This window comes from Rhipicephalus microplus, chromosome 3, assembly GCF_043290135.1.
Source record: "Rhipicephalus microplus isolate Deutch F79 chromosome 3, USDA_Rmic, whole genome shotgun sequence".
In the NCBI taxonomy this organism is placed as follows: Eukaryota; Metazoa; Arthropoda; class Arachnida; order Ixodida; family Ixodidae; genus Rhipicephalus; species Rhipicephalus microplus.
The window spans coordinates 14,614,067-14,626,069 of record NC_134702.1 but is presented as its reverse complement, the minus strand read 5'-3'; the positions used below and the strand labels follow the sequence as shown (position 1 = coordinate 14,626,069).

General features: G+C 47.9%; 1 protein-coding gene across 1 annotated transcript in view; it reads right to left on the bottom strand.

Annotated features, from left to right (window-relative positions):
* Nucleotides 1-12,003, bottom strand: part of hob (bridge-like lipid transfer protein family member hobbit) — an 86,168-nt gene that overhangs the window by 18,094 nt on the left and 56,071 nt on the right. Inside the window, exons 38-42 of the mRNA XM_037433008.2 lie at nt 11,850-11,996; nt 10,174-10,467; nt 3,508-3,764; nt 2,492-2,609; nt 1,229-1,461 (exon numbers count right to left, since the gene is read on the bottom strand). Of these exons, the coding sequence (XP_037288905.2) occupies nt 1,229-1,461; nt 2,492-2,609; nt 3,508-3,764; nt 10,174-10,467; nt 11,850-11,996 (1,049 nt within the window). The remainder of the gene's footprint in view (nt 1-1,228; nt 1,462-2,491; nt 2,610-3,507; nt 3,765-10,173; nt 10,468-11,849; nt 11,997-12,003) is intronic.

Here is a 12,003-nt window from a genome sequence, read left to right as displayed (position 1 = left end):
GGTGTTTTGCGAAGGATGAGGCAATGCAGAGACCGGATTGTATTTATATACATGATGTGGCGCAACCTATGTGCCGTCGACAGCACTACGCACGTGAAAGGAAAAGACTTTTCCTCCACCTCTCCGCTCATCAACTTCTATGGAGACCCAACTGATATAGTGGACAAGGGTGTGCTCCCTCCGAACTCAGAGTTGCTAATCTGCCCTGTAGACATCAATGTGTAAAAACATCTGAAATTTCCGATGCTCAAAATCTTCATCTGATTTTTTTTTATCTTTTTGGTCTGAAATTACATTAATTCTGCCATGTTGATTCGAACCGGCAATTTTGTTAAGTCGATCCATTTATGGTCGTAGCGTAACCCTAAACACAGCTTTGCTGCAATAACATGATGCAATGTGGTGAAGCACACTAAAAAATTAATGAAGAGGTTATTGTAATGGCACAGTGAATCTCTATGTTAGAACCAGCGTGTTCTCGAGTCAATAATTTGCTACCACAGCAGTTTGAAAGGTAGCTTTGTTGCAATGCCATAATATAATGGGGTGAAGCATAGAAAAATTCTGAAGGGGCCATTGTCAATTGGATGTTGATTGTGTTTGTCTTTGGGAAGTTAATAGTCAAATTTTCAGTGCAAATTGAATAGCAAGCACTATCAGAAAAATATTCGAAAGTTTGAATAATTGCACACCCCTAGTAATAGATTGCACACTTCACGAGAAAACTTGGTGTAAAAGCCAGCCCTCATATTTCAAACATATAATCGCCCCGCCATGGTGGTCTAGTGGCTAAGGTACTCGGTTGCTGACCCGCAGGTCACGGGTTCGTATCCCGGCTGCGGCGGCTGGATTTCCGATGGAGGCGGAAATGTTGTAGGCCCGTGTGCTCAGATTTGGGTGCGCGTTAAAGAACCCCAGGTAGTCGAAATTTCCGGAGCCCTCCACTACGGCGTCTCTCATAATCATATGGTGGTTTTGGAGCCTCTTAAGATCTCATCGATCTTAAGAGGCTCCAAACATCATAATTTCATGCTTTGATTTTCAAAAATATGCAACTGCTACTTGGTATACATGCGCTATCTATACGAAAATTCAAATATTGCTGGTTATGGTGCAGCATGGCTTATTTCGATACTTGCAACTGTGGCAACTGACTAACAATACGTCTATACATTGTAGACAGCTCACTATATGCACTTTTAGCTGAAAAAAGTGGAGGCATACTCACAGAAAGTTTGAAAGCACCAGATCAGCAATTCCTAGTTGCCCATCAACATCAGTGAGGCGCCATCGTGCATGCTTGAAACAGACCTCGGCACGCCGCACCACCGTGACTTCCTGTCCTGGAGCGGCCGCCCGCTGCCGGCTTTTTAGTGCTGCCACCTGTGTCTCCCGGTAACAGCTCAGCATGAGCGCCAACTCCTCACTCGACGAGCTCAGCTGTTCTTTGCACTGTCGGATCTGTGACATGAAGAAAGCAGTCCACCACACTTCGTGTTATGTACCTTGCGAGGCCTAGAAAGAGCTCCACCGACAGAATGCATGGACACAGTACACATTGTAGGGTCACAGATACATTAACAACTTCCGCATAATAGCGAGCCCCTTACGGAGGCCAATGTCACAGAGACCGATGTCCCGACAAGAGAACCTGTCTTCGTCAAGGCACAACTTCTCTTGGCTAATTATTACTATCTTTTTTTCTAATATTGACATTGTGGTATGCTGAATTTCACCATTGGTTAGCAATGCTTCCTACTATTCTCATCCCATTACACTGCTGTTCAACACTGTGACTAGTGCCCTCAAGTGTAACACTCTTGTCAAACAGGCCAACACACCGTGCGGGTGTGCACTTTGCTGCTTGTGTCATTCACACGCGGTTGCACGGGAACATTTAGTGACACTCGGTGCAAGGTGCACTTATCGGTGAGTGCGTTTGACTAACTCAGTTTGCTGCGACCGAGTGTTTAGCCTAGGCAGCAGTGACTTCAGAATAAATGTCATTATTTAAAGCTGAGATCGTAGCATTCTTTAAACTACCCTTTTGTTTATTAAGAATATTCTTATGCATAGAAATGTACCACACCACACAGGTTATACTTTGATATTTTTGCACCCAGGCAGTTTACAGCCATGTCTACTAGGGGCATGCCTAGCACATGCCCTGCAGTGGCCGCAGTCACCGTGTATGCACATAAAGTTTATTTTAAGAGCTGCTTATAAGTATAACACATTATCCCTTACAAAACACTGCCTGGAATAACCAATATCTGGTCTGCTACTTACACAGCCATTGCCATCACTTCCAATGTACACTTTCTTGTCTCTTGTAGCAGCGCACCGCTAAAGTGACACTCGAGAAGCTTAAGTGCGCTCGCTCAAAGCGACAATAAGTTTGCCAGAGTACCCAAAGTATTACAACCATAGCTACTGCTACTGATTCCTCTCAGAGGCTCAACGCAAATGTCAAATTTCTTTCAGCACGTACCTCATCCTCCAAATGAGCCAATTCAGTTTCCAGGGCAGTGCTTCCTGGGTCCTCGTTCAGGCTCCTTTGTACTTGATAGGCTTCCCTCTCCAGTTGCTTATGCTCTGATAGCAGAGATCTAAAATAATTAAACAAAGTACCTCGTGGGAAAAATCTAACAGCAGCATCAAAAGTTCCATTGAAGCTTTAGATGCATATCAAAAAGCACTGTCCACAGAGTTATCTGCATGGGTATATATAGTATACTACATAAAAGCAAATGAAGTGCTGCAAGGCACTGATCTGAGAAAGCCACTTGCACACTTTGTGGCAAAGGCTCTTTCACGCTGCTTCGAAATGGCATGCACAAATGACTTTTTTTTCTACTCTCCATCTTCCACGTTACAGGCAGGAACACATGTGACACATATGTTGTGAAGGGAAATAGTGCAAATTTGAGGGCTCGCTTCTTTTGTTAGATATATAATAATATATAACAGACAGTGATGCCAAGAGAAGTACAGGTGATGTTATTAGAAGTAAGGCAAATATGAAGAACTGTCTGTTCTCGTGTATGTTGTAAGTTATTCTCACTACCTTCTCTTTTTTTTTCTCTTTGTTGGCCACACCAGACATTTAATGGCAGCTCTGTGTATTCTGCACTACACAAGACTCTCCAATTTGTTTGCAATGCTTCTGGTGTGATACATACGGGTGATGAAAGCAGTGTCGAAAGCTGTGACATTACTCTCTGTGGTGACGAGACTGGCTGCTGTGAGAATGAGGAAGTTAGACCCCCTTTTTTTAGATATTCAGGTGTTTTTGAGCATCATGTAGCCAGTTCTTTTGCAAACACAACCAGCACCTCACAACCTTCACATGACGCTGAGTTAAAGGTCAAAGCAGTGCCCTTAAGCTGGAAATGTGTAGGCCCTCCTACTGCACCTCGAGTGCTTAATTCCTGCATTGTGTCTACTGTTCCCCAGACGCTCTTCAACAAAACCAATGTAGCTAGCTTTTCATAATCAGAGGCCTACCGAACTTGGTCCTGCAGTTGTAAGATTGGTGTCCGGTGGTCTTCACCCGCGGAGAGCTGCAGGCGGAAGCGCATACGCTGCAGCCGCTCATTGGCCTCCCTTCTCCGTGGTTCCACATAGAGAAGCAGGTTGTTCACCAAGTCCAATACCATGGCGTACTGCAGTGGATTACTGCACACTTCAAGGTCATGGTGAGTCAATGTGAATGCATCGACTGCCTGCTCCCGACCCCATGGCTCCTCGTCCTCTTCATCTGGCTGTGTAGAAAATGTGAAGATGTACTCTGATTCGAGCAATCACTCAATGAATAGAACCGAATCATAAGCCAGATTGGAGACACCAAATATGGGCAAGAAAACAGAGAGATGAGAAATGTGATGTTTTCCATCTGCAAGGATTCAGTGCTGCAAAACAAGGGTGCTTAGCTAAGGTTTCACCCTGTCCATAAAAGAAGAAGAGTAGTGTATTGCCAGCCACGTCCTGCAGACCAAGGTCCACAACTGTACTTTGTTGGATGCAAACATGGGGAATTTAGGGCCCTGAGGTCTTTCCCACGAATTCAATAAGCCACACAAGCTTTCAGACACTGCATATTGTCGCGACGTCAAGAGAGAGGTCGTACTCGAAGACGCTGAGAAAACAGCAGCGGGTCGGTCTTTTTGTTAACCGCGTGAGAGAGAGTTCCTCATCTTTCTCGTTGTTGCGTTCTGCATAAAAGCGTGCAGATGCGCGTATGCACTGTCGCCTTCGTCTTTTTCGCGGGACGCATGTGACATTTGCCTCCCTCCAAAAATGGCATCGTCCCGATGCGCAGCCAAGGCACTCTACTTATAAAAACGCACATATGCACCGGCACGCACAGGACAAACGAGAGTTAGCTGGACAAGTAGGGTTTCATCCGGATGACATGCACGATTTCGGGTGAGCAGTTTCGGCGACTGGAACTGCAATCGCCGTCGGGAATAACTTCGTAGTTGATGTCGTTCAATCGTCGGGTGACTCGATATGGGCCAAAGTATCGTCGTAATAGCTTTTCTGAAAGTCCGCGTCGACGTATTGGGATCCAGACCCATACCTTGTCGCCTGGTTTGTAGGTTACCAATTTATGTCGTAGGTCGTACCGTTTCGCATCTTTGTGTTGCTGGTGACAAATACGCACGCGGGCTAGCTGTCGGGCTTCTTCGGCACGCTGACCAAATTCTTCGGCGTCAGCGTGAGTGTCGTCACACTCGTGCGGCAGCATAGCGTCCAACGTTGTAGTGACTTCGCACCCGTGTATTAAACTAAACGGCGTCATTCCGGTAGTTTCCTGCCGGGCAGTATTATAGGCGAAGGTCACATAAGGCAAGATTTCGTCCCAGTTCTTGTGTTCTGTGTCGACATACATGCAGAGCATGTCTGCGAGGGTCTTATTAAGCCGCTCTGTTAGTCCGTTCGTTTGTGGGTGGTACGCCGTTGTTCTCCGGTGAGCTGTACCACTGAGCCTGAGAACCGACTCCAAAAGTTCTGCCACGAACGCAGTTCCTCTATCCGTGATGAGAACTGTTGGAGCACCATGCCGAAGGACGACGTTTTCTATGAAGAAATGAGCCGCTTCTGCTGCTGTGGCCCTCGGCATGGCTTTAGTTTCTGCGTAGCGAGACAAGTAATCAGTGGCGACAATGATCCATCTGTTCCCTGTGGTAGAAGTTGGGAATGGGCCCAGGAAATCCATTCCGATTTGGGCGAATGGCTTTGCTGGCACTTGAACGGAATGTAATAAGCCTGCCGGCCTGCCGGGTGGTGCTTTGCGTCTTTGACAGTCGGCACATGTTTGGACGTGATGTTTCACAGCAGCAGGTAGGTTAGGCCAGTAGTAACTGTTTTGCAGACGGGACAATGTTCGAGTGTAACCGAGATGACCAGAGGTGACTTCATCATGGCAGGCTTCCAGAATTTCTTTTCGCAGTGATGCAGGGACGACGAGCAAGTATGGGCTGCCGGTGGGAGAAAAGTTTTTCTTGTATAGGACGTCGTTCCTTAAACAAAAAGATGGCACTCCTCTCGCAAAAATTCGCGGCACGTCTTCCCGTCGTCCTTCTAAGAAATCGATAAGCGAAAGCAGGTCAGGGTCACGGCGCTGCTCTTGTGAGATAGTGGCCGTGTTGATGACTCCCAAGAATGCGGCGTCCATAGACTCGTCATTAATACCGGCAGGCTCAACGGGTGACCGCGAGAGACAGTCTGCGTCGGTGTGCTTCTTCCCTGATTTATAAATAATGGTCATATCAAACTCCTGAAGCCGAAGGCTCCAGCGTGCTAAACGGCCGGATGGGTCTTTCAAGTTAGTGAGCCAGCAAAGCGAGTGGTGATCACTGACGACCTTGAATGAGCGGCCGTACAGATACGGTCGAAATTTGAGAACCGCCCAAACCACGGCGAGGCACTCTTTCTCGGTAGTCGAGTAGTTCTCTTCCGTGCGAGAGAGAGCTCTGCTGGCATAGGCTATCACTTTCTCGGAGTTATCTTGCCATTGTATCAGTACGGCGCCCAGGCCTACATTGCTTGCGTCGGTGTGAAGTGCTGTTGGCGCTTCCTGGTCAAAGTGCGCCAGAACCGGAGGTGTTTGGAGGCGTTGGCGTAATTCGTTGAACGCTGTTTGTTCCTTTTCACTCCAAAGAAAGGGGACATCCTCTCGTGTGAGCCGCGTCAGAGGCGCCGCAATAGACGAAAAGTTGGCGATGAATCGTCGGTAATAAGCGCAGAGGCCCAAGAAGCGTCTCACTGCTCTTTTGTCATGCGGTGCGGGAAACTTTGCGACAGCGTCGATTTTGCCCGGGTCAGGTCGAACACCTTCGTGGCTGACCACGTGGCCTAAGAAGCAAAGTTCGTTGAAACCGAAATGGCACTTCTCTGGCTTTAAAGTCAGGCCAGCCGAACGTATAGCTTCTAGAACTGCGAATAATCGACTTAGGTGTTCCTCGAATGTAGCTGAGAAGACGACAACGTCGTCTAGATAAACCAAGCATGTCTGCCACTTCAGTCCTGATAGCACAGTGTCCATTAAACGCTGAAAAGTGGCTGGCGCTGAGCATAACCCGAATGGAAGCACTTTAAATTCATAAAGACCGTCGGGCGTCACGAAAGCAGTTTTCTCACGGTCTCTCTCGTCGACCTCTATTTGCCAATAACCACTTCGCAGGTCCATCGATGAGAAATAGCGTGCATGCCGCAGCCGATCAAGAGAGTCATCTATACGTGGCAGTGGGTAGACGTCTTTCTTCGTTACTTGGTTTAACTTGCGGTAATCTATACAGAAACGCAAGCTGCCGTCTTTCTTTTTAACCAATACCACGGTGGATGCCCAGGGACTCTTGGAAGGCTGTATTACGTCATCTTGGAGCATCTTCTGAACTTGCTTTTGGATCTCCTCACGTTCTTTCGGAGCCACACGGTATGGGTTTTGACGGATCGGTCTCGTATTTTCTTCAATGATGATTCGGTGCCGGGTCAGTGGTGTTTGCTTGACTTTCGACGTGCACGAAAAACAATTTTTGAACTGGTGTATCAGCTCTAGTAGGCGCTGTTTTTCCGAGGCTGACAGGGTTGAGCAAATGTTGACAGACAAAGGTGTCGAGACTGGGATGGTCGCCTCGTCCGGTTGCAAAGCGAAGCAATCTCTGGCTTGGTCCACGTCGTCGTAGTAGGCAATCGCGGTGCCCTTCTGGATGTGACGACGCTCGTTGCTGAAGTTGGTGATGAGGACTTCTGCCCGCCCATCAATTAGTGCCAGAATGCCTCTCGCTACTGAAACACCTTGCGTAAGCAATAGCGTGTCTATTCGCTCCGCTATCACCTCATTACGGCACGGCCGTTCACACAACACCGACACAAGGCAGCAAGATCTCGGCAGGAGCATCACATCATCGGCTACACGTAAACGTTGCAGTTGTTCTTCAGTGGTGGCGTCGACGTAAGGATGGGCGGAAAAGTTGACGATACGTTCTGGGATGTTGATGACAGCACCGTACTCTCGCAGAAAATCCATACCCAAAATCAACTCTTTACAACAGTCCGGTAAAATGACAAAAGTGGCGACGAAGTTCGAATCATCGATTACGAGCCGAGCGGTGCATTTACCGGTTGGCGTCATTAGCTGCCCACCAGCACTCCTTATGCTCGGCCCACTCCACGGCGTCTTAACCTTCTTAAGGCGGTCGGCGAGCTCTTGTCGCATAATAGAGAAGTCAGCACCAGTGTCAACCAGTGCTGTTACGTGGTGTCCGTCTATAATAACGCTGAGGTCAGCACGTACAAATTCATTGGCAGTAGTACTCGTGGTTGTTGTCGTCTTCGTCATCACCGTCGTCACGTCGTCTTTGTGTAGAGGCAAGGGGGTCTTTTTGGCGTCTCGGCAATTGGCAACCTTGCCCCCGGAGGTCGCGGCAGTTAGTTTCCCTGGCACGGGCTTGGGGAGCGGTTTCTGATGGCGTCCGCGTATCTTTGGCGATTCGGGGAATTCTGACCTCGTGCAGGTGAGGGAGACCGCCAGCAACGACTTGGTGAAGACGCTTGGTTGGTCGGTAGGCGATCAGCACCATGGTCACGAGGGTCTTCAGAATAAAAAGAAGCGGGCCGAGAAAAGTTTCCAAACCGGGTTTCTCGATGACGGCAGTAGCGCGAGATGTGGCCTGGTTCGCCGCAGTGGAAACAAAGGGGTCGACGGTCGGCGGTGCGCCACAAGTCGGTCCGACGTACTGGTGGTCGCCGCACAGGTTCACGCTGCCACCACGGCAAAGTAACGGGCCGTGGCTGAAAGGGTGGTTCTTCTGGGGCAGGCGGATGACGGCGGACGGCATCAGCATAGGTCAGTGGACGTGGTTCGGGTGGTGGCGCCGGTGAGGGAAAGGCTTGCCGTAGTTCCTGGCGCACGATTTCTGCAACAGAAGCAACTGGGGGATCGGTAGAAGGAAGGCCGAGGGCCCGCAGCTCTTCCCGCAGGATTTGTCGAATCATTTGCCGTAAAGAGTTTTCAGAAACGGCGGCGTTTTGAGCGGCGGCACCAACAGGCGTTTGGTCAGGCAGGCGGTCAAAGTGGCGGCATCGTTGCCGGAGCGCCCGCTCAATGACAGTCGCCTCTTTGATGAATTCATCCACTGTTGTTGGCGGATTTCGTACAAGGCCGGCGAAAAGCGGTTCCTTAACTCCCCGCATCAGATGACGAACTTTCCTTGCCTCGGGCATGTCAGGGTCAGCGCGGCGAAATAGGCGGGCCATATCCTCAGCGAACATGGCCACGCTTTCGTTCGGCTTTTGCATGCGGGCTTCGATCATCTGCTGTGCGAGATCCCGTCGGTCCGCACTCAGGAACGTCTCGAGAAGCTTTTGGCGGAAATTGTCCCAGGTTTGGAAAGTAGGCTCCCTGTTCTCGTACCATGTGCGAGCGCTATTTTCCATTGCGAAGTAGGCACGGCCAAGTTTTTCTTGCACGCTCCAACGATTCACCACAGCGGTCCGCTCGAACTGGTCGAGCCAGTCCTCGACATCTTCATCAGTTCTCCACGGAAGACTTCGGGAACACGAGGAGTCTCAAAAGTTACCTGGTAAGGGTGAGTCGTCTGGACCGGGGGAAGATTCGCAGACGCTGAAGGGGCCGCCATGTTGGTAACAGGAGATGCCGTCAAGAGTTCTGGGCTTAGGCCTAATAGGCGCCGGCTGAATCGGTGTACTGGAGTCGCAACAAGACGTTGAGGCTCCGGACTGGGTGTACGGTCCCGAACAACGCTTTCTTGCATCAGGTTGCAAGCCCCAGCACCTCCACCAGTGTCGCGACGTCAAGAGAGAGGTCGTACTCGAAGACGCTGAGAAAACAGCAGCGGGTCGGTCTTTTTGTTAACCGCGTGAGAGAGAGTTCCTCATCTTTCTCGTTGTTGCGTTCTGCATAAAAGCGTGCAGATGCGCGTATGCGCTGTCGCCTTCGTCTTTTTCGCGGGACGCATGTGACAATATGATATCAGTTATAAGGTCCAAGCAGCACTTTTCCAAGAAATGATCAAATGACTTTATTAAAGGTATTTATTGCCTCACGAATCGAGAGCCACAAAAATGTTAAAAATTTGTCAAGCATGTACAGAGTTACAGGAATTTGCCATTCGATTTTAATGCTTTCTCTCATATTTTGTGCCATCGAGTCAGAGGCGTCATCAGAATTCTTTCTAGGGGGGATGTACCAATTCCTGGCTGTGCCACTGCATTGAGTGCATTGAAAGCTATGCGCAGGGAAGATGAAAAGAAGACAAAAAGTTACGTCCTTTCGACAGCGTGCGTCATGAGGTTGAGCACATTTTTTGTAAAATGTGTGGTGTACATTTAGTGTGACTGCGCATGCCCAGGCATGCGGCGACATCTTGCAGCGGTCATCGTAAGTGTGAGCTCACGATGTTCAAATCAGTATGAGCTCACGATGTTCAAATCGGCCAATGGTAGCCTGTTTTGGGTTTATGGCAATGTCATTTTGGTTTATGATAGAATCTGTCAAGAAATAAGGGAGAAATTTCAGGCAGCGTGCTGTTTAGCTCAAGTGTTGCCAGGAACCTCGACTACTGACGAACAGCGTTTTCTGACCATAAGTTGCAGTGTCCTTTTAAAAGAAATTAATGATGCAGAAACCAACGACAGACGGCTTACCAGGGGTGGAACCTCTTCCAGTGCTTCTGGGTCAATGTTCTCTCCATAACTGGCATAAAAAAACTGGCAACCACAGCGTGAGATGATTCGCTGCAGTTGAAGTGGTGCCGTGTTTGGATCCGAGGCACCACCTACTGTGCTGCTGACCACCCCTCCAACACCCTGGCCACTGCCCACCAAATCGGCAGGGGCCTCAATCACTGTCCATGAGCGTTCCTCTATGTTGTCGACTGTCAGCCAGACTACACCGTCATCAGAGGCACCGCGCTCCCCGGCATCAACCGTGGCATAGTACTGAAGGGGAAATAATGTACATAATAGGACGGATAGGTTGTACATTTGGTAATGCAACATGCACCTTTTGTAATACAGGAAATGCAACAGAAATGCAACACAAACAACCTTATGTAGAGCTGTAGTACACTTCCTGTCCAGGTCTTTTGTGCTATTTCCCTACGATATGTTAAACCAACTAGCCATCAAGTTGACCCTTCAAGGTTCATATCAAACAATACCAGCACTCCTGTTATGTGATGAACTCCCTTTGTTGATCCTTTTCTCTAAGCTCTAAAGACATACTAGTATGTAACAGTGCAACTTGCAAATACAGGAAGCCCAACCAAGCTTCTGGGACTATCTTTCAACCCAACACAAAAGAAGAGCAAGCATTGTTCGTTGCCATATTATAATTGCCTATATGATTTATTTATTTGAATAAATGTGTCATTTGATCAAAATAAGTGCAGGAAACACAATATTTCAGCACGCAGACACTAGCAGACGGGGACACTGCATTTACTATGACAATGATACCTTCACTGTGTAATGTTCATTGCTGATCATTCAACACTGATCATCCAAGCAGCTGGCTAATTAGGAAAGTAAAATAGGTAGAGTGCCACTCAAACTGCTGAAAAATCACGAAAAAGAATAGAACTGGAATATAAGTGTGACATGATTGTGGCCCTAAATTATGTTCTTTGGAGAGTTTAGAGCATATTCTCTTTGCTAGGGAACATACAATGTTCTCAGTAAGAAATGTTGCTGAAGTGATTAAAAAATTGCAACATCTCCTGGCATTCAGCAAAGCCCAATAGCAGAAGCTATAGTATGATCCGAAACTATGAATCCTACATGCCTTTACTCAAGTTTCAAAACTGGTACTTCATACCACTTTCTGTAGAAATTTACAAATGCTATATTTAAATGTTTGCATATTTCTAGATATCTTGGAAATTACATATTACTTTAAAGTGCCACAAAATATTTAGTTTTTAGTACAACGAATAAGTTTAATCCAGCAAAACTGACTAGTTCAGTTGGTAAACTAAGAAATCTCAATACAATACGCATAAACTTTACACAAATGTTGAAGAGATGGGCCGTCTTGCCGTGCCACAAAAAACAACAGCATTCTGATATAATAATTCAGCAGGTCCAAGACACAAGCAGCTCATGCCTTAGAATACTAGCACTGCCATATTTTACTAAGTCATGTCTCTACTATGCTACTAAATGCCAAATCACCTTTGGCCACAATGCGTCTGCCTCCTATGTGCTTCACTATGCAAAGCTGCATGCTACGAATTCTGAACAAATTTTACCCTTTGTAGCTCATTTCATTTCCTGATCCCAGATTCCCAGAGTGGTTTCACGATGAGCAGCTGAGCACCCACCTGCATGCACTCTAGAGATCCCATCCAGGTGGTCTTCGAGACGAGTGTGTTCTCTTTCCACACAGGCGTGTGCACTCGCTGCAGGATCTCCGCCTTTGCTGCACTGACTATCACGTAGCCAGATGTCTCACACCCACGCAGCATCACCTGGAAG